Source organism: Erpetoichthys calabaricus, chromosome 13, assembly GCF_900747795.2.
Source record: "Erpetoichthys calabaricus chromosome 13, fErpCal1.3, whole genome shotgun sequence".
Taxonomy (NCBI): Eukaryota; Metazoa; Chordata; class Cladistia; order Polypteriformes; family Polypteridae; genus Erpetoichthys; species Erpetoichthys calabaricus.
This window is the reverse complement of record NC_041406.2, coordinates 31,744,924-31,764,705: the sequence shown is the minus strand read 5'-3', so window position 1 is coordinate 31,764,705 and position 19,782 is coordinate 31,744,924. Positions and strand designations below refer to the sequence as shown.

General features: G+C 39.5%; 1 protein-coding gene across 1 annotated transcript in view; it reads left to right on the top strand.

Moving 5' to 3' along the window:
- trpn1 (transient receptor potential cation channel, subfamily N, member 1) overlaps positions 1-19,782 on the top strand; it is a 108,325-nt gene that overhangs the window by 74,735 nt on the left and 13,808 nt on the right. Inside the window, exons 19-22 of the mRNA XM_028818080.2 lie at positions 4,044-4,250; positions 4,853-4,954; positions 11,222-11,320; positions 12,350-12,496. Of these exons, the coding sequence (XP_028673913.1) occupies positions 4,044-4,250; positions 4,853-4,954; positions 11,222-11,320; positions 12,350-12,496 (555 nt within the window). The remainder of the gene's footprint in view (positions 1-4,043; positions 4,251-4,852; positions 4,955-11,221; positions 11,321-12,349; positions 12,497-19,782) is intronic.

Here is a 19,782-nt window from a genome sequence, read left to right as displayed (position 1 = left end):
GGCTGGGCCACCTCTCTTTCTCTCTTTTGGTAGGTGGTTGAAATTCAGTTTTGTTAAGTTTTATTTGACTGTATGGATTGTTATTTGGTTTAAAAATAAATAAATAAAACTTTATGGTAGCTTGCTTTAGGCTGCAGCTTATAACTCATTTCCACTGAAAGCACTCTGTGACCTGGTTTGGGCACACTGATGTGTATTTAGACATTGCTGGCCTACTGAGGTCAGCCGGATTATCCTGCACGCGTGGGCTGGCTGCGCCTATGGAAGTGCAATGTAAGCCATAAACTCGCTGCTTCTAATCCCTTTGTTTCTTTTTCTTGAGACTTAATCTGATGATTTATCTTCTCATAGATTATAATTAGTTACTTCATTTACTGTACGTCAGTAGGATGTCAGAATGTAAAACAAGCAAAAGCAGCTTGTAGAGCGCATAATAGCCTGCACATCATAATATATACAGTGGTGGCCATTAAAATTGCAATGGCAACACAGACATGAGATATAAAAGTGATATTTATGTGGCAGATCACTTATGATATGTGGTGTACCTGATCAGAAATGCCGCTCAGTCGTACACACAGAACACACAATAATCTAAGGAACTTCAAAACTAGATCTGATGTTATTTTGGAGGAATTAAGTGAATAGGCCTGGTGATCTTTTTTTTGGACTGAATGGCCTGTTCTCATCTAAATCTTTCTAATATTCTAAATAGTATTTGGTGTATCCACCACTGACAGAAATAACCACTTGTACACGATCTGACAAGAGCAGGAAGAGGCATTGCATGTGTGTTTGTAGATATACCATACAACCTTTTTACATGCCCAAAGGTCATGCATTTTAACCATTGGTTGGCATCCAACCATTTCCCAGACATGTTCAGTTGGGGATAAATCTGCTATTACTGGTGAACGCGTGGGTCGGGGAACAAGTGGCACAAGGTGTTTGCCAAGGAACTGTAGGATGTTTCACGCCACATGTGGTTGATTATTGTCCTGTTGGAATACAGCACCAGGGACCTCGGGAGATAGCGTACCACCTCAGCCTCCAACACCTGTGTGGTGTATCGTTGGAAGGTAAAGGTACTGGCAATGCGTGTGAAGCAGGAATGGTAATACAACTCAGTGGAACCCCACCACATAAAACCTGGCGCTGGAAACATATGGCACTCCATTATACATGTCTTCAAGGGCCTTTCTCTACGGTGCATCCATTCATGGATCTCTCCATCTTAGTGCAGTAAATTGAACTGGGACTTGTACAAAAACCCAATGTGATGCCAGTCATCCTAACATTGGCAGTATCCTTGACATCACTGCAGTTGCAGATGCCTTTACTCACAAGTCAAGGGTATCTAAAACAATGGGCTAGAGTCTGTTATGTAGTTGTTTGGTCCATCACTGCCATGTGTCCGAGATGCCTGCCTTTCCACTTCAGACCCCTCACTTCAGTGGGTATGACCCACCTCTACCCACTGACACCACTGTGTTCCAAATAGAAATTCCACCTACCTGCATTCCTATAGTTCTCCCTTCAAAGTCTGAAAGCTGGATTCAGTATATGGCTGCTGCCCTCTTCACCAGGGCACACCTGGTCCCTAAGAACACACTAACTGCTAGCAGTCACAGAATGATGTTTTCCTTTGCAGGTGCCTTTTATACCCACTGTGGCAAAGACCAGGAGGCACAACTCACACACATTATTTTCATATGTGTTATACTTGTTACTATTTAAACACACTACCATGACCTATCCATCCTTCAGGTTTTACAAATATAGGAGATGTTTTTCCCAGTATTGCAATTTTAATGGCCAGCAGTGTATTTCATCAAAAACGTGCAACACCATCAATTACATACAGGCTTGGGCAGATTTGTGGCAGATGAAATTTAATGTCAGTAAATGTAAAGTGTTACACATAGGAAGTAGCAATATTTGGTTTGAGTACACAATGGGCGGTCGGAAAATCGAGAGTACACCTTATGAGAAGGATTTAGGAGTCATAGTCGACTCTAAGCTATCGACTTCCCGACAGTGTTCAGAAGCGATTAAGAAGGCTAACAGAATATTAGGTTATATAACACGATGTGTGGAGTGCAAGTCCAAGGAGGTTATGCTCAGGCTTTATAATGCACTGGTGAGGCCTCATCTGGAGTACTGTGTGCAGTTTTGGTCTCCAGGCTACAAAAAGGACACAGCAGCACTGGAAAAGGTACAGAGAAGAGCGACTAGGCTGATTCCAAGGCTACAGGGGTTGAATTATGAGGAAAGATTAAAAGAGCTGAGCCTTTACAGTTTAAGCAAAAGAAGATTATGAGGTGACATGATTGAAGTGTTTAAAATTATGAAGGGAATTATTACAGTGGATCGAGACTGTTATTTTAAAATGAGTTCATCAAGAACACGGGGACACAGTTGGAAACTTGTCACCCTTTTGATGAACACACTAAATACACTCAGGGCTTTCATTTTTAAAAGAAGCCGTTGTGGTCAGCGATTAGGATTTAGTAGAGTTTCCTTTTTCCGTGAGTTTTTGTGTTTACAAGGTCCTATACGCTCAATTGGTTAACAATTTCTCATCCAATTACTTTCAGTTACATGTGTCTGTAGTTTATTGCAGATTCACACAACCCCATTCCTGAAGAAATGTCTGCTATCTTGAATGTAGTTCCTACTTACCTTATACTGCTATTGAGTACGTGATCATTGTTTAAGGAAAGAATTGACATGGATATGCCTTATCAAAATTTTGAAGAATTTTACGTTCCCATATATAGCTTAATGAACAAGCACACAATACTCTGGATGTGATATTATGAGTGCATTACACAAACCAAGAGTAACATGTTCAGAGTTTTTCTGAACAGTCAGCATGGGTTCATGAGAGGGAGGTCATGTTTTAATAACATGCTGGAATTGTATGAGGAAGAAACAAAAGGATATGATCAAAGTGGATCAAATAAGCAAAAATACAAGTAATACAATGTGTTAATAAAACATACCTAACTTGTTCCTGATGCTTCTAAGTTGAAAAAAATCAATTAACTGCTGAGTGATTGCTCTTTAAGCTTATATTAATCTCATCTTCCATATACCATAAGATACAATACATTTTACTGTTGTGTATAGCCCCAAATCACACAAGAAGTGCTGCAATGGGCTTTAACAGGCTTTGACAGCCCCCCAGCCTCGACTCTCTAAGAAGACAAGGAAAAACTCCCAAAAAATCCCTTGTAAGGAAAAAATGGAAGAAACCTTGGGAAAGGCAGTTCAAAGAGAGACCCCTTTCCAGGAAGGTTGGGCATGCAGTGGGTGTCAAAAAAAGGGGGAAAATACAATACAATACACAGAACAGAAGACAAGTAATCCTCAATACAATAGAAATATTACAAGTACAGAGCAGAATTCAACAGTAGATGATATCACATAATGTGATGTGGATTTATTCAGAGTCCTGGAGTCCTCAAGCTGCCTCTACTTACTATTGGCCATTCCAAGCTGAGTCAGCTCTGGGCCAGCCAATCCAATGTAAGGACCCTTCTATCCAATGATTCCTATAGTGATAGGACGTTGAGTTTGAGGGATTTTCTCCACCGTATATTATTGTATTTGCTGTTTTTTAAAATTGAATTGTGTTTGCTTTTGTGTTTTGTTCAATAAATAAACAGGACTCACTGGCCTAAAGCATTAGCTGTGATGTGTAAGCAAAGTCCTCTCAACAAAATAATTAGCAAAAAGTTGAAAAAAACGCAGACAGCCTCAAAAGCATATGTTCTATAAATTGTGTCAGTTTATTCTTGTACCATTCCACTTGCTTTGAGTTGCTACAAAATAATGCTTACAATTCTATACCTTTCTCCTCCAGCTGTTATCTGCATCTCCTGATAGTTTCCAGTGTTCCAAAAACTTTACATCAAGCCCAACGATGAGCATGTCCTGCTAATCTAAATCAGACCTTCATCTGTATTGATGAAGCAGCCACAGACCTTCCAAAAGAATGTAAGATTCTGCTAACTTCTACTGTCTTCTGTTTCCTGCAGCACGGACAGACCCCTCTTCACTTAGCCGCGGAGAATGACCATTCGGAGGTGGTGAAGCTTTTCCTCAAGCATAAGCCAGAGCTGGCCACTACAGCCAACAAGGAAGGATCCACTTGTGCACACATTGCTGCCTCCAAAGGCAGTGTGGCGGTCATTAAAGAGCTGCTGAAATTTAATAAGAATGGCGTCACCTCTGCACGCAATAAGGTTCATTTCTAAATATCCTTAAAAAGTTATCTAAGGAAGGATAAGACTGTGCTAAGGAAATCACACTTCAGGAGAGCTGGTTTTCTAATATTATTGGCTTCCTTTTGCCAGTTAATGTTTTGTTCAATAATATTAATTATCAATGTTCTTTAATAAAAAAATGAATTGCTACAAAAGTTAGTGTAGTTAGTGTGGTGTCATAGCCATGAATGCGTCATGCACAGTGTAGTTTAACTCTGAGCAGATAAAAAGAAGTCATCTATTTACAATTTTACGTTTTAACACCAACCAACTTCTAAATCTAAGGTCTTTTCATTTGCAGTTATTTAGTGTATATTTGTTCAAAATTTAAGGAGAAAAAACAACAAGTATCCACCAGAAAGCAATTTTTGCCAAGCTGTTTTAGAATTGCTTTTATTATATAGATTATAATCAAAGCCCTCATTGTTTTTTGAAAGTTTCAAAACTTTCGGATATTTACTTTTAATCGTAAACTAGTCAGATTAACAGATTAATTAAAACAGTGTACCTGTTGAGTTTTTATTTAAGCCTTAAATATATTACAAAGTAATTTAATATGTGTATGTTTCTTTTTTCACCAGACAAATGATTCAAGCCCACTACATTTGGCGGCAGCCGGCGGTCACACCGATGTTGTTAAGGTTCTGTTAGAGGCTGGAGCATCAGCGTCTGAAGAAAATGCTGTACGTGTCACTTAAAACAACTTGTTTTTTGACTATTCAAAGTGCTTGTTCCTTCTTCCTTTGTGGTTTATTTTAGGAAATGTATTTATCTGCAAGTGAAATTGTGGTGGAACAGAATCATCCCAGAATCAAAGCTGTGTGAAGTTGGCACATTTCCCCTTCTGTCTGTGGATGCTTCAGTTCTCCTTCAAACATCCCAAAGACACGCAGGTTTGATTGACTGGTCACTCTGAGTCCACCCTGCATGAGTAGCTGTGCGAGAGTGTGTGTATAAACACGTGTGTGTCTTAGGATTGGCCTTGCATCTGGTCCAGAGTTGGTTCATGCCTCGAGTTTAAGGGTGCCAGATACAGTGCCTATAAAAAGTGTTCACCCTCTTGGATGTTTTCACATTTTAGTGTTATACAACAATGAATGTAATTTGGCTTTTTTTGGCACTGATCAAGAAAAAATTAAAACAAAATCAGTATGAAAGTGAAAACAAATCTGTGCAAAATCATCAAAGCACTTTATTAGTTTTATAAGATTACAGATGTGTACATCTGTCTGTGGGTGACACGGTGGCGCAGTGGTAGCGCTGCTGCCTCGCCTCGCAGTAAGGAGACCTGAGTTCACTTCCCGGGTCCTCCCTGCGTGGAGTTTGCATGTTCTCCCTGTGTCTGCATTGGTTTCCTCCCACAGTCCAAAGACATGCAGGTTAGGTGCATTGGCGATCCTAAATTGTCCCTAGTGTGTGCTTGGTGTGTAGGTGTGTGTGTGTGTTTGCCCTGCGGTGGGCTGGCACCCTGACTGGGGTTTATTTCCTGCCTTCCGCCCTGTGTTGGCTGGGATTGGCTCCAGCAGACCCCCATGATCCTGTAGTTAGGATATAGCGGGTTGGATAATGGATGGATGGATGTTCAAGGTCAGCTTGGATAAAAGCATCAGTCTAATAATAAGAAAAAATTATGAAGTCTTGAAAGATAGTAAAACAAAACTAAAAGGAGATCTCGCAAAATATTATATGTTTTTTCAAACTACATTCTCAATTTTGACTCCTTTAACCTCAGTTGGACCTAATGTCTCCTTTTTGCCTAAAGCTATTTTTCCTAAGAAATTTTAGGAGACATATCTGTGAGAAAGCTTTCATTTAAATGAACCACAAATGAGATTCCCTTATAGGTCCCACGAGCCATCAAAGATCAGCCTCTGGGCAGTAAAATGTTTCTATGGGAATGGAGAAGGAAAGAGAAAGAGAAACCACAATATCCAACACTTGTTACATTTTTAGATTATTAATTAATTACTAATCATAGGCAAAACAATCTTATATTTAATTTGCCAGTCTCCTCACTCACTCACTCACTCACTCACTCACTCACTCACTCACTCACTCACTCACTCACTCACTCACTCACTCACTCACTCACTCACTCACTCACTCACTCACGTCCATGCGAAGCCGAATGCGCAGTCACCTTCTGTGCAGCTGCCCGAAAAACCTTACGAGACCGACATCACGGCAGGCAGCGAATTTACTGCCATGAAAATTCAAAGAGGCGACTTCGACCAACATCGCGGCAGGGTCCATCCAAATCCGAATGCGCAGTCGCCTTCTGTGCAGCTGCCCGAAAAATCTTACGAGACCGACATCGCGGCAGGCGGTGGATTTACGGCCACAAAAATTCAAAGAGAAAGGCGACTACGACCATCATTACGGCAGGTGGCGGATTTACGGCTGCGAACGCAAAGAGAAAGGCGACTTCGATGAAAGCTCTAGAGGCCTGAAAGGTGATTTCAACTACAGCTCCAGGCCTAATTATGTATTTATTCAATACACCTATATCAGGTTTGTGTAGCTTATACTTATTACTTACTATTCCACTCGTGCCTGTTTCATCTTACGTTGTTGAAACGGGCTCTTTGTCTAGTAATTCATAATTCGGTCAAATATTTACAAAATAGAATAGGCCACCAAACAATACAGGGTCATCCAAAAATATACAAAGCACAAAGCTAAATAATCCAAACATAGAACAGAAAGGCCAAATGATCTAAGTAAACATGCAAAGACCAAACGCTTAAAATACAAAAAAGAATGTCCTGAAAAATACAAAAGCCAACTATTACTGAAAGCAAAAAAACCTAAACCAAAATTTGAAACGATATGTTCTTCTAGGCACAAAACTCCAAATGCGAAAAGGCCAGGTAGACATGTTACAGGAGTGTGCTGGGGACTCTGCAAAGGAGATCAAATGGGGATGGGTTAAGATGAGACACAGTCACTAAATCCTCTTCCTTCTTCCATCCCAGAGCAGAGGATGGAGCCACAGAAGACGAGTGACCTCACTCCTGGCGTGCTTTGAGCCCTGTCTCTTCTGGTCTTGAATGTATTAAAAGAACCTGCCAGAAGTTGGCATTCACTATCAAACCTGCATCTGTCAGACACACATTAGCCTACAGAAACCTCTATTGGAAGCCCTGTGTCAGGTTCTCAGATTTTTACATTTTTTTGTTTCTGCCTTGTGCTGGCTGGGATTGGCTCCAGCAGACCCCTGTGACCCTGTGTTAGGATATAGCGGGTTGGACAATGACTGACTGACATCTGTCTGTCTGTCTGCTTTTCATGAGAGAACTACTTAACGAATTTAGATCGGGTTTTTTCTATAATTTGCTTGAACATTCCGGTTGATTTTGCGACTACTGTCATCACGTTAAGTATTATAGTTGCGGGAACGATTTATTCGCACAAATTCGAGCCAGAGGCTGGGGGCCAAGGGAAGGGGGAAATGGGCGGGGCCCTCCTCATTCATGCGCCAGCCTCCGTTCAAGTCAGTCTGATGTGGTATCGGCGAGAGGGTTTTAATCCTTCGCATTCCTCTAATCGTGACGGACATGCCCTTTCAGTTCAAGAGATTATTGTTCCCGGTGAAGCTTTGCTTTGCAATATTAATTAACAAAGCCCAGGGACAAACACTCTAGTTGGCAGGGCTTGATCTTAGCTCACCATGCTTCTTGCACGGTCAGCTTTACGTTGCTTTCTCCCGGGTTAGTTCCCCAAGAAACCTGTATGTCCTTACCCCTGATAGCAAAACCAAAAATGTTGCATATCAAGTGGCTCCCGGATATGAAAACTATCAATATAAATTCTTTTCAATACAAATTACATTTTTTATTGATCTTTAAAGTTTGTTCTGTTTCAGTACTACATGGGTGGAGCTGCGGGGGACAGCTAGTATGATATAAATAATCTGCTCCAGTTAATTAAGGTGATCAAATAGTTTTATTGTGCACAGGAAACAGTAAATTGCTCTGAAGTCGTGCAGGCAAGTGCTTAAAGAGAAATCCTCAAGAATACAAATACAAAACCAGCCAAGGTTACTGAGATGGGGGTCTTTAACAGTCACTGCAGATTAAATAAATAAATTAATAAATAAATAAATAAGAAATAGCTTTCCCATCAGTACAAAATTCTTTCAAGGTTATCTCTCAAAACCACACCAAGGAATGCAGCTATGACTGTGAATAGGATGTAATAAAAAAATAATATGCACAAAAATCAGGCCTTTAATGTAACAAAACTGAGAATAGATTAAGTAATAATAATACATTACATTTTATTTATTCCTAGGCGCCTTTCTAAACACTCAAGGACACTGAACAATAGATGAAACACACATTATAAACAAAACTAAAATACAAAATTTAAAATCGGATAGAGCAATTGTAGTCAAAGAGAAAAAGCAGTTTTAAACAGTTTTAAGTTTGGATTTGAAAAGTGAGAATGATTCAATATTTCTAAGCTGAGATGGTAGTGAGTTCCATAATATGATGTTTTATATCTGATTCAATTGCAGTCTGCCCCCAACCTACAGTGGACTCAGAAAGTATGCAGATGGTTTCACTTTCTATACACTTTATAGTAATTTTAAATTGATAAATGTGCCCATCAATCTACAATCAGTACTTCATAAAGGCAAAGTGAAAGCATGTTTTAAGATAGGTTTGCAAATTTATTCAAAATCAAGAACTGAAATCTCTCATTCATTGAACTATTTAGACCTTTAATGTAATACTTTGTAGAAGCCCCTTTATCAGTAATTACACCTTCAAGTTTTCCTAGTTAAGTCTCTGCAAGCTTTGCACACCTCAGTTTGGGCAGTTTATCCCTTTCTTCCCGGCTGATCCTCTCAAGCTTCATTAGATTGGATGGGAAGTGTCTGTAAACTGCCATCTTCAGGTCTCTCCACAGATGTTCTGTTGGGGTTTAAGTTTGGGCTTTGGCTGGGTTGTCACAGACTTGTCTTGAAGCCACCCCAGCATTGTCTTAGCTCTATGCTTCATGTCATTGTCGTGCTGAAAGGTGAACCGTCACCACAGTCTGAGGTCGTGTGTACTGTGCAGCAGGTTTCCTTCAAGGACCTCTCTGTATTCTGCGGTGGGCTGGAGCCCTGCCCGGGTTTTGTTCCTGCCTTGCACCCTGTGCTGGCTGCAATTAAGAACCCCGTGACCCTGTGTAAGGATATAGCGGGTTGGACAATCACTGACTGACTGACCTCTCTGTATTTGACTTCATTCATCCTTCCCTCAGTTCTGACCAGCCTTCCTCTCCCTGTCACTGAGAAGCACCCCCAAATAAAATGATGCTGTCACCACCGTGCTTCACCACAGGGATGGCATTATGCAGTAATAAGCACTTACTGATCTCCATCAGACATAATGTTTGGAGTTCTTCCTAAAGGGTTCAATTTTTTTCTCATCAGACCAGAGAATCTTTCTTCTTATGCTCTCAAGGGTCCTTTAAATGCTGTGTAGGAGGAGAACAGGAATCCTGGTCAGGAAGGAGGATGGTTTAATACCCGGACAGGAGGTCGGAGTGCAAAGACAGACAGAGTGGCCGGCGGAACAAAAAAATAATATAATGATAAAAAAGTGGAAGCTGAGAGTCAGAAGCAGTTCCATCCCCCAAACACCAGGCGGCAGTGGTCCTTGTGAGGCAGCCCAATCGGGACACCCGAAGGGGTGCTTGGGAGTTGGAGTCTGGAAGTGCAACCTTGTCAGGGTCCCTGGGTGCTGATAGATGGCGCTGTCAGGGCAGGACCTTCCTACTTTCTATATGGCCCAGAAATGCTTTTAGATAGGCACAGCATAGCACCAAAGACATTCCCGGGTCTTGTTTTAAAAGGAGCCCACTGCCACACATCAATGAGTCAGAGTCAGGAGACAGCAGGCAACACTCAATGAGAGGAAGAGAAGAGGAAGAACTGGTTTGGAAGGGTGATTTGTAAATGTGCCAAGGTTTAATACATCTTTTTTATTTAAACCTACAATTTTTTTGGGCTTTACTGTGTCTTGGTTTTGGGGCTCAGTGGTGCTCCCTTGTGGTCATATGTCTTTTATTTAAGAGCGGCTTACTTCTAAACTACCTGCTTTCAGTAATCTCATTCAGAGTGTGTGCCGGTGATATTGTGTGGTTCCTCCCTTACACTACATTCCATCTCAATATTTGGAGAAAGCATTATATGTGAAACAATTAAGAACTGGAGTAACTGGAGTATTTGTGAATTTCCCTAACCCTAACCCTTGGGATTAATAAAGTATCTATCTATCTATCTATCTATCTATCTATCTATCTATCTATCTATCTATCTATCTATCTATCTATCTATCTATCTATCTATCTATCTATCTATCTATCTATCTATCTATCTATCTATCTATCTAACAATTAAGGAAACAACTAGGAAACAATTAACAACTCGAGTTCCACTGTTGTGTGTCACATTTCAGGTAGAGATCTTTGGAGCTTATTGTGGATATACAGAAGGGTGGGTGGAATGATATTTTCAGGATTGTGTGACTGTTAGTCAGTTCCACATGAAATAATAATCTAACTTATTTCTGTCCTTCATTATGAGAAGCTGCCTAAAGTTCCCTACAAGTCATACATGGAAAAAGATAATATAGTAAGGTAAAGCTAAAAGCTATTTTTAAACTAATTCTAAAACACCATGCATTGCTGTTTATGGTATCTCCACTCACTAGAGGCTAACTGGGTGCGAGTGAGTGTGCCTGGTGCTGGACCAGTGGCCCACCCAGTATAACTTCATATTTGATCAGCTTCAGCTTCTCCTGAGCCTGTAATGGAAAAAAAGTGGCTTTCATGAATGTAATTGTCCGGGGTTTCTGTGTTTTTTGGTTTAGTAAAGAATTATAAATCTGCATTTAATGTGTTTCAAAGAAATAAACGTCTTTGACATTTTGTTAATAAAGCTGCTTTTTTTACAGGAAGGAATGACTGCAGTTCATTTAGCTGCTAAGTATGGACACATTAACGTTCTTGATGCCCTGAAAGGAACCATGTCCTTTAAGATACACAGCACTAAGGCAAGACATTTTCTTTTTCTGTCTGGAGTTACTTTTATATTGTTAGTGTAAGAAAATGCAAGAGTGAGGCAGACGTCTGAGAAAGTTCATTCAATTAAGAGCAAGCAGGGTTGCCGTGGTTAAGATGTTGGACCTAAGACTTGAGGTTTTCTGGTCAAATCCCACCACTGACACTGTGTGCAAGGAGGAGAACAGGCACCCTGGCCAGGAAGGAGGATGGTTTCCTACCCGGACAAGAGGCCAGAGTGCAAAGACAGACAGAGTGGGGAGTTGATAAAAAACTGAGCAAGTCACTTTACCCACTTGTGCTCCTATTGGACAAAACAAAAAGAAATGTCACCAATTGTATCTCAAATGTTGTAAGTTGCTTTGGATAAAAGTGTAGGCCAAATAAATTAATGTAAATGTATTTTAACAAGCTATTCAAACTTGCTATGATTGATTTTTTTGAATTTTTTAACTTAATTTTTATGTATTTCGGGATTTGGGTTTTGATATATTTTTATTTTTATTTATTTTCATGCCATCAATTTGCTTTCCACAGACTTCACCATTTTTGGTATTTTTTGCTGACTGTAGCCATATTATAGTTAACAACAATGCTCCATCCCTGCCACATGACAACAGGAAGTTGTGTTATGTGCCTTTAGTGCTCAGTCATTATATAAGATGGCGGCAAGCTGTTTTTGGCATCTGCATTTTTGCCTAATTTTTTAAAAATTGTTGCATTCTGTAACTACAAGCAAATCTCTTTTGGTAGTTGGGATTTTATTTTGAAATTTTGGCAGTGATTCCCGACTTACATATTGAGCTTTGGTCTCCCTGGTTTTAAGCCCTTTCTTTTTTCAGTGTACAGCAGATTGGAGATCTCCTATGTCATGTCCGCCGTCTAGTTTTCCAGTGCTTTGTAAAATTTTATTCACACTGTTGAGTTTGTTATTCACTTTATCTCTTACAGTATTTCTGAATTACTGTCTAACAGCTTCATGATTATAACAATGTATTTTTTTTCTTATTCCCGATATCTAGACTGGACTGACTGCACTTCACGTGGCGGCTCAGTTTGGTCAGGTGGATTTCGTCCGGGAGATTCTCACGAAAGTACCAGCAACTGTGCAGAGTGAAGTTCCACAAAGCACCATGGAGGGGAGGCTCATCAGAGAACACACGAGTGAGGTAATGGTTTATATAATTAGAAGGAAGAAAATAAACAGCCTTACAATAAAGTATTACCTTATGCTGTTCTTCTTGGTAGACAAGAGTTTTTCTATTCTGAATATTAAGAAATATTGATTTTCTAAGCTGTTGAAGGCTTTTTTATTATTTTATTAAGCTTTAAATTAAATCAGGATAAGCAAAACACAATTGAACCAAGAGTACTAAGTTCAAGGTTTCATAAAATGAATACATGTATTTGTTAAAACAAGTGATGAGAGATAAAGGCAAGTTTTGATTCACATATGGATTGTCAGAAAATACAAAAAAATTTTTTTGCAGGGTATTTCAAAATTGTGAAATGCGGGGTTTTGAATGTTTAATTTGGATGGAAAACAAGGAATTTGGGACCCTGCTGCCGTATGCATACTTCTGTGTTTGCCTGGGTGCTTTTCTGCAGCTGCGAAAAGCGTGTAATACTCCATATACTACCCGTGAAACCAGTTCTGCTTATGTGTCCTGTTCCCATTACAGCAGGGGAACACAGAACATTCTTTAAAAATATGACAGGCTGCATATTTTTTACATGAAGACGCACTAAAATGCACCAATGTGCACATTACTGTGCCCAGTTACCACCTTATTCTAGTTGAGCATATGCATAATTCCAGTGAGGATCTTTATTTAAAGATAGATAGATAGATAGATAGATAGATAGATAGATAGATAGATAGATAGATAGATAGATAGATAGATAGATAGATAGATAGATAGATAGATAGATAGATAGATAGATAGATAGATAGATAGATAGATAGATAAATATATTTATACATATATTGTGAGACTTCTGAACTTTTTTGAGACTCTCCCATCGGCATGACACACAGAAGCATGACTTCCGCATCTGTTGAGGGTTGCTTGTCTGTCACCGAGGCAACCGCAGATTTGCAGCGCCACAGAAACAACTACAAGCTGCCCGCTGCCACGCGCAAAGCGCCAGTTGCCTAATTGGTGATGTAGGGCATAGTATTACTTGGCCACTAACCTGGCCACTACCCTGCCTGATTGCTGTGTCTGTGTATAGTAGAATTTTAGATCTCACTACAATAAATAACCGTGCTGTTCCTGTTTCGAGCTGGTTTTGCTAAAGTACTGAGACTCAGCCTTATCTTTGGGGTCCAAGACACCGACTCACACATTGCACAAAAAGCAGACACAAGAGTCATAATATTCCCTGGCTGCAAATGTTAAACTGATAGCACTGATGTGCTCAGAATGGAGTCCAAAACAGAAATGATTAGGTTAGTCAAATATTGTGGCTTTAAAGACCAGAAAAGGAAGTGAAGTCATCGAGGGTGGAAGCGGAAGGGTCCTCTTCCATAGGTTCGGACCCGGACATGACTTCATCAAAAGGTCCGGAACAGGAATTCTCTTTGGTCATGGGTTCTTCCCCCTGAAGTGATGTTATCCAAGGGCCCAGAACCGGAAGTGACGTCATTAGGGCCAGACGGAATTTCCCGTGAATGTTCTGCAGGAAAGTGAGAAAAAAGTTCAGCGCACCCTGCTACCCCCTGGTCTGGTGTGGAATTACTTTCATTTACACCCTTTAGCTGCCTCCCATGTGCACGTGTGTGACTCTCTCTCTCTCTCTCTCTCTCTCTCTCTCTCTCTCTCTCTCTCTCTCTCTCTCTCTATATATATATATATATATATATATGCAGTTGGAGATCCACGAAGGGAGAAAAAACGAATCACGTATCATAAAATAGTTTTATTCCTGAGCTTTCAACCCCTATCAGGGGTCTTCATCAGAGGATAATGCTTAGACTTACAAGAATCAAAGGCAATATATAGCAACACATTCAGTGGGGGGTGGGGGGGGTGGGTGGAGTTGACTAAGTCAGTATGATCAAGGGGGGGGGGGGTTGTATAGTTTAATTATTGTGTACATGTCCTTTTTAAGTTGGCATATGCTGGATTTATGTCCAAGTGTCTGTTGATGGCATTTTCATCTGATAGCCAAGACTCGGCCAACTCTCTGGCACTTTTTTTACTTTTACGTTGTCCCAGTTGAATGTGTGTCCTGTCGATTTAGTATGTGCATATATCAAAGATAGTGTGTCCTTTCTTCTGACGGCGTTGCGATGTTCCTGTACACGTGTTGAGATTCTTTTTGACGTTTGTCCTATGTATACAGCTGAGTAAGAATTGCATGGAATACTATAAACTGCGTTTCGTGTTTCGGCTGTCGATTTCTTGTTTTTAGCATTAAACAGGACCATGCGCAGATTGTTAGTGGGTTTATGTGCTATTCTGATGCCCCACTTGGTCAGAGTGCGTGCCGTGCCTTCTGACACATTATGGTGATACGGGAGTGAATGCCAGGTGGGATGGGGGTTCTGATTTAAGTCAATTGTATGCTGATTCCTTTGGCGTCTGCTGTGTAGACTCCGATTAATGAATGTTTTTGATTATCCGTTCGAGGTGAAAAGTTGGAACAGATAGCGTCTCTCATTAATTTTTGTTTCCTTGGTATTACAATGTGTGTGGACTCGTTTAAATAGGGTTTTCACGCAGCTCCGTTTATGAGATACCGGGTGATTGCTGGCGAAGTGTAGAATCTTGTCTGCGTAGCATTGTTTGCGGTAAACACTTGTGGTCAGGGTGGCATCACTATTTCTTTTGATGTAAATGTCCAGGAAGTTGATGTGTCGATTGATTTCTTTTTCCATTGTGAACTGGATTACAGGGAATATTGTGTTAATATGATTGTAGAACTCATTCAGCTGGTTCTTTCTTAATATGATGAATGTGTCGTCTACATAGCATATCCAAATTTTGGGTGTAATCTGGGATAAAGCTATGTTTTCAAATCGTTGCATTACCAGTTCAGCTAGGAGTCCAGATAACGTTGATCCCATTGGCATGCCTTCTTTCTGTGTGTAATACTTGCCGTTGAAATGAAAGTGCGTTTTTTGGCAAAGTGATATTAGGTGCATTATGTCTTTGATGGACAGTTTGGTTCTTGTCTCTATGGTGGGGTCACTATCCAGTTTCATTAATAGTGTTTCTGTGGCCAGTTGGATCGGGATCATGGTATATAGCGATATAACATCAAACGAGACCATGATCTCGTCCTCGGCGATGGATACGTCATTCAAGCGCTGTAATGCCGACTCCGCGCTGTTGACAGAATAATCTGAGTCGTCAGTTAAATGTTTAAGTAGTTGGAAAAGTCTTTTTGACAAGTTGTATGATGGTCCGCCTATTAGGCTAACCACTGGTCTGTATTTTAGTGGTGTTTTGTGTATTTTTGGGAGTCCATAAAATTCCGGGCAGTTAGCATCATTGGATTTCATTTTGTGAAAGTTCTGTACATCCAGGCGGTTACCATTTCGGAGTTTGGTCAGAGTATAGTTTATTTTATTCTGTGTAGTTTTTGTTGGGTCGTTATTTAGCTGTTGATAAGTATTAGTGTCCGAAAGCATTTCTTCCATAGCTGTGGAGTATTGTTCTCTGTCTAGGATAACAGTTGCGCCTCCTTTGTCAGCTGGTGTAATAATAATGCTGTTGTCATTCCGTAAAGATCTTAGAGCTTTCTGTTCATTTGCCAGAATACATGTGGTTGGTTGTCTTGTGTGTAGCTGGCTGGCGATGTTGCATCTTATTTCTTGTGCCTGTTCTGTTGGTATTTTTTCAGTTACTAAGATATGTTCTAATGAATATATATATATATATATATATATATATATATATATATATATATATATATATATATATATATATATATATATACTTCATATGTGCAAGATGATTTACAGGATTGTCTCATCCTGTTTGCCACCCTGCTCAACACATGTACAAAATGTGGTCATAAAATGTCCACAAAAATTGTATATAAGTATATTCATAGCAGTACCATTAGTGTTAAAATAATTTTGACTAACCCTGTATATATATATATATATATATATATATATATATATATATATATATATATATATATATATATATATATATATATATATACACACTATGGTCTGAACACACATGAGAATGGATAAAATGGAAGAAAATTTAAAAAGAATGAAAACTTGTGACTTCTGACTGAGTGAGACATTATGCAGGCGTATTGCTGTTGGTATAAAGGAGCCCCGGTAGTGTTTTTTTGACATGTGCCTAATGAATTAATTTGTTGGCTGGAAGTCCTCAGTGTTAGTGTGTCAGAGAGGGGATGTGCAGCATTGTTTGTATTGGCTCTCAGATTTGTTTTAATTCCCTCCTTTGCTACGACCTCCAGTGGGTCCAGAGTGTGCCCCAAAACTGAGCCTGTCATCTTAATTAGTTTGTTAATTCAGTGGCTCTTTCTTGAAGTGATGGTACCAGCCCAGCACACCGCAGTTGTTTGCATTGGCCATCACATAGTTATAGAAAACGTGAAGGCTGTCACTTCCCACAATAAAGGAACACAGTTTTCTAAAAAAATGAGTCTGCACTGCCCTTTCTTATTTAGTTCCTTTGTGTTCTGAGGCCAGTCCAACCTGTAATTGATGTTGACCCTCAGGTACTTGTAGGAGCGCAGCACAGACATATGCACTCAGAATTAATGCATGGAAATGCCAGAGAGAAACTAATTGAGTCATCAAGGATGGGCAAGAAGTTTCCTGTTAAGCAAAATAAGTTAACTCCAAAGCAGTGCAGTATAGGAGGTCACTGTAGTGTTATTGTTGTATAATCATATCTCATGTGGAGAGGCTCCAAATAATTCTATTAATGTCAATGTCAATGTCAATTTATTTATAAAGCACATTTAAAACAACATAGTAATGCTCTGGCCAAAGTGCTTTACAATAATAGAATAAAAGAAAAACAAAACAATTAACATAAAAACATAAATAGAAATAAAATATATGAACATAAAATGAGATACATAATAAATAGAAGTAATGTTATATAATCAAAAAGAGGAAACCAATCTAATACTGAAGGTCAAGGAATGCAAGTGAATAGAAATGAGTCTTTAGTCTTGTTTTGAACAGTTCAATTGTAGACGACTCCTTTATGTAATGAGGTAAAGAGTTCCACAGGCGAGGCGCAGCAGCTGCAAAGACCCTGTCCCTCTTAGTGTTACACTTGGTACGAGGGACAACAAGAGACAACTGACCAGAGGATCTAAGTACTCTGGATGGCTGGTGTGAAACACACAGTTCAGATAAATAGGCAGGAGCAAACCCATGTAAAGATTTAAAAACTAGCAGCAAGATTTTAAAATCAATTCGAAAACTGACAGGCAGCCAGTGTAAAGAAGCTAAAGTAGGAAAAACAGAGTCATACTTTCTTGCCCCAACCAGAAAGCAAGTGGCAGCATTTTGGACCAACTGTAACCTGTGTATCAGAGACTTGTTAATCCCAGAATACAGCGAGTTGCAGTAATCGAGGCGAGAGAAAATAAAAGCATGAGCAGCTTTCTCAAGATCCCTATAAGATAAAAAAGGCTTGATCTTACCTAATAAACGAAGTTGGAAAAAGCAACTCTTGACTACAGAATTTACTTGTTTCTCAAAAGAGAGGTTACTATCAAAGGTAACACCAAGATTGCGGTCTTGAGGTTTGGAAAAGACAGAGAAAGAGCCGAGAAGTCCAAGACCAATTTGGGCTTTAGCTGATGGACCCACTATAAGCACCTCCGTTTTTTTTGTTCAGATCAAGAAAATTATTAGCCATCCAGGATCTTAGTTCAGACAGACAATTGTGGAGTTGATTTGTTGCAGAGTTGGAGACAGGAATATAAAACTGAGTATCATCAGCATCGCAGTGAAAAGAAATGTTAAATTTCCTAAAAATCGCTCCAATAGGGTGAAGGTATATAGAGAATAAAATAGAACCTAAAATGGATCCCTGAGGAACACCATATTTTAAGAGGAGCAGTAGATGAAAAAGAGGAATTAAAAGTCACTGAAAAGTGTCTACCAATTAGATATGACCTGAACCAGTTAAGAGCAGCCCCTTTAAGCCCAACAAAATGTTCAAGCCGCATCAGCAATATTTCATGGTCAATGGTATCAAAGACAGCGGACAGGTCAAGGAGGAGAAGGACTGCCGCATCACCTGAGTCAGTAATAAGAGAGATGTCGTTGAACACTTTCAGGAGTGCCGTTTCAACACTATGATAACACCTAAAGCCAGATTGGTAGATCTCAAATAAATTATTGGAGTTAAGATGATCGACCAATTGATTATAAATAATTCTTTCTAGAATTTTAGCCAGAAACAGCAGTTGGGAAATTGGACGAAAAGTGGCTAAAACTCCAGGATCTAATTCTGCCTTTTTTAGACAGGGACGAACTGCAGCATGTTTAAAAAATAAGGGCACAACCCCCAAACTAATAGAATCATTTATAAATGTATTAATGTATCAGGAGCAATTATGAGTCCAGCACTATATGAGAAATAACTAAACGATTTCACCAAAATTATCTTAATATGTGACCAAAAAATAACACAGAATGAGGTAGGAGCCTGATTGAAATGTTCAGGCAGTGTCTTTGATAAGCTGCCTTCCCCCCATCCTTCCATTACTGGGGCGTCCCGGCCGGGATAATCTGTTGGCCGTCCCTTACACAAGGAGCAATTAAAAATGAGAATACAGCTGTTTAAGACTAAAATAAGCAATAAGTGTTCAAAATCTTAATGAACAAGACGACTAAAATGAAGCAGAAGTGTTACTTGAGCAATAAGTGCTTCTTATTAAGCAACTAGGTTGGAACTAAAACCTGCAGCCACTGTGGCCCTCCAGGAACGACTTTGCCCACCCCTAATTTAAAACAATATTGTATATGCGAATAAATTACATCATTGGTTAAACATTAATTACATTTCTTTTGTACCTAATGTGATGGAAACATTCCATTTATATTTTTATTGTGTTCATGAATGCAATGAAAATAACTATTCACAATTAAAAAAATATTTTATAAGTTTCATTTTGCAGACTTCTGTTATTTGTCCATTACTCATCTAATATTTCAGCCTTCTTTTCACACATGGCAGGGCATGCTGTTATGTCTAGTTGTTAAAGATCTGTCGGGTATACAAATATCTTTCTATTCTTCCACTTCTATTATGGCTATTGACTCTGTCACCGTACTTCTTGATTTACAATTTTGTCTCATATCCTGGCCATTGTTTATTTGATTCCTGTCCTCCCACTTGCGACCTTGGCTTGTTGATACCTTTATTGACCCATCTTCTGAGTCCATTTTACTTTAATTTGCTTCTGCCCTATACAAGTGTGTAAAGAAAAA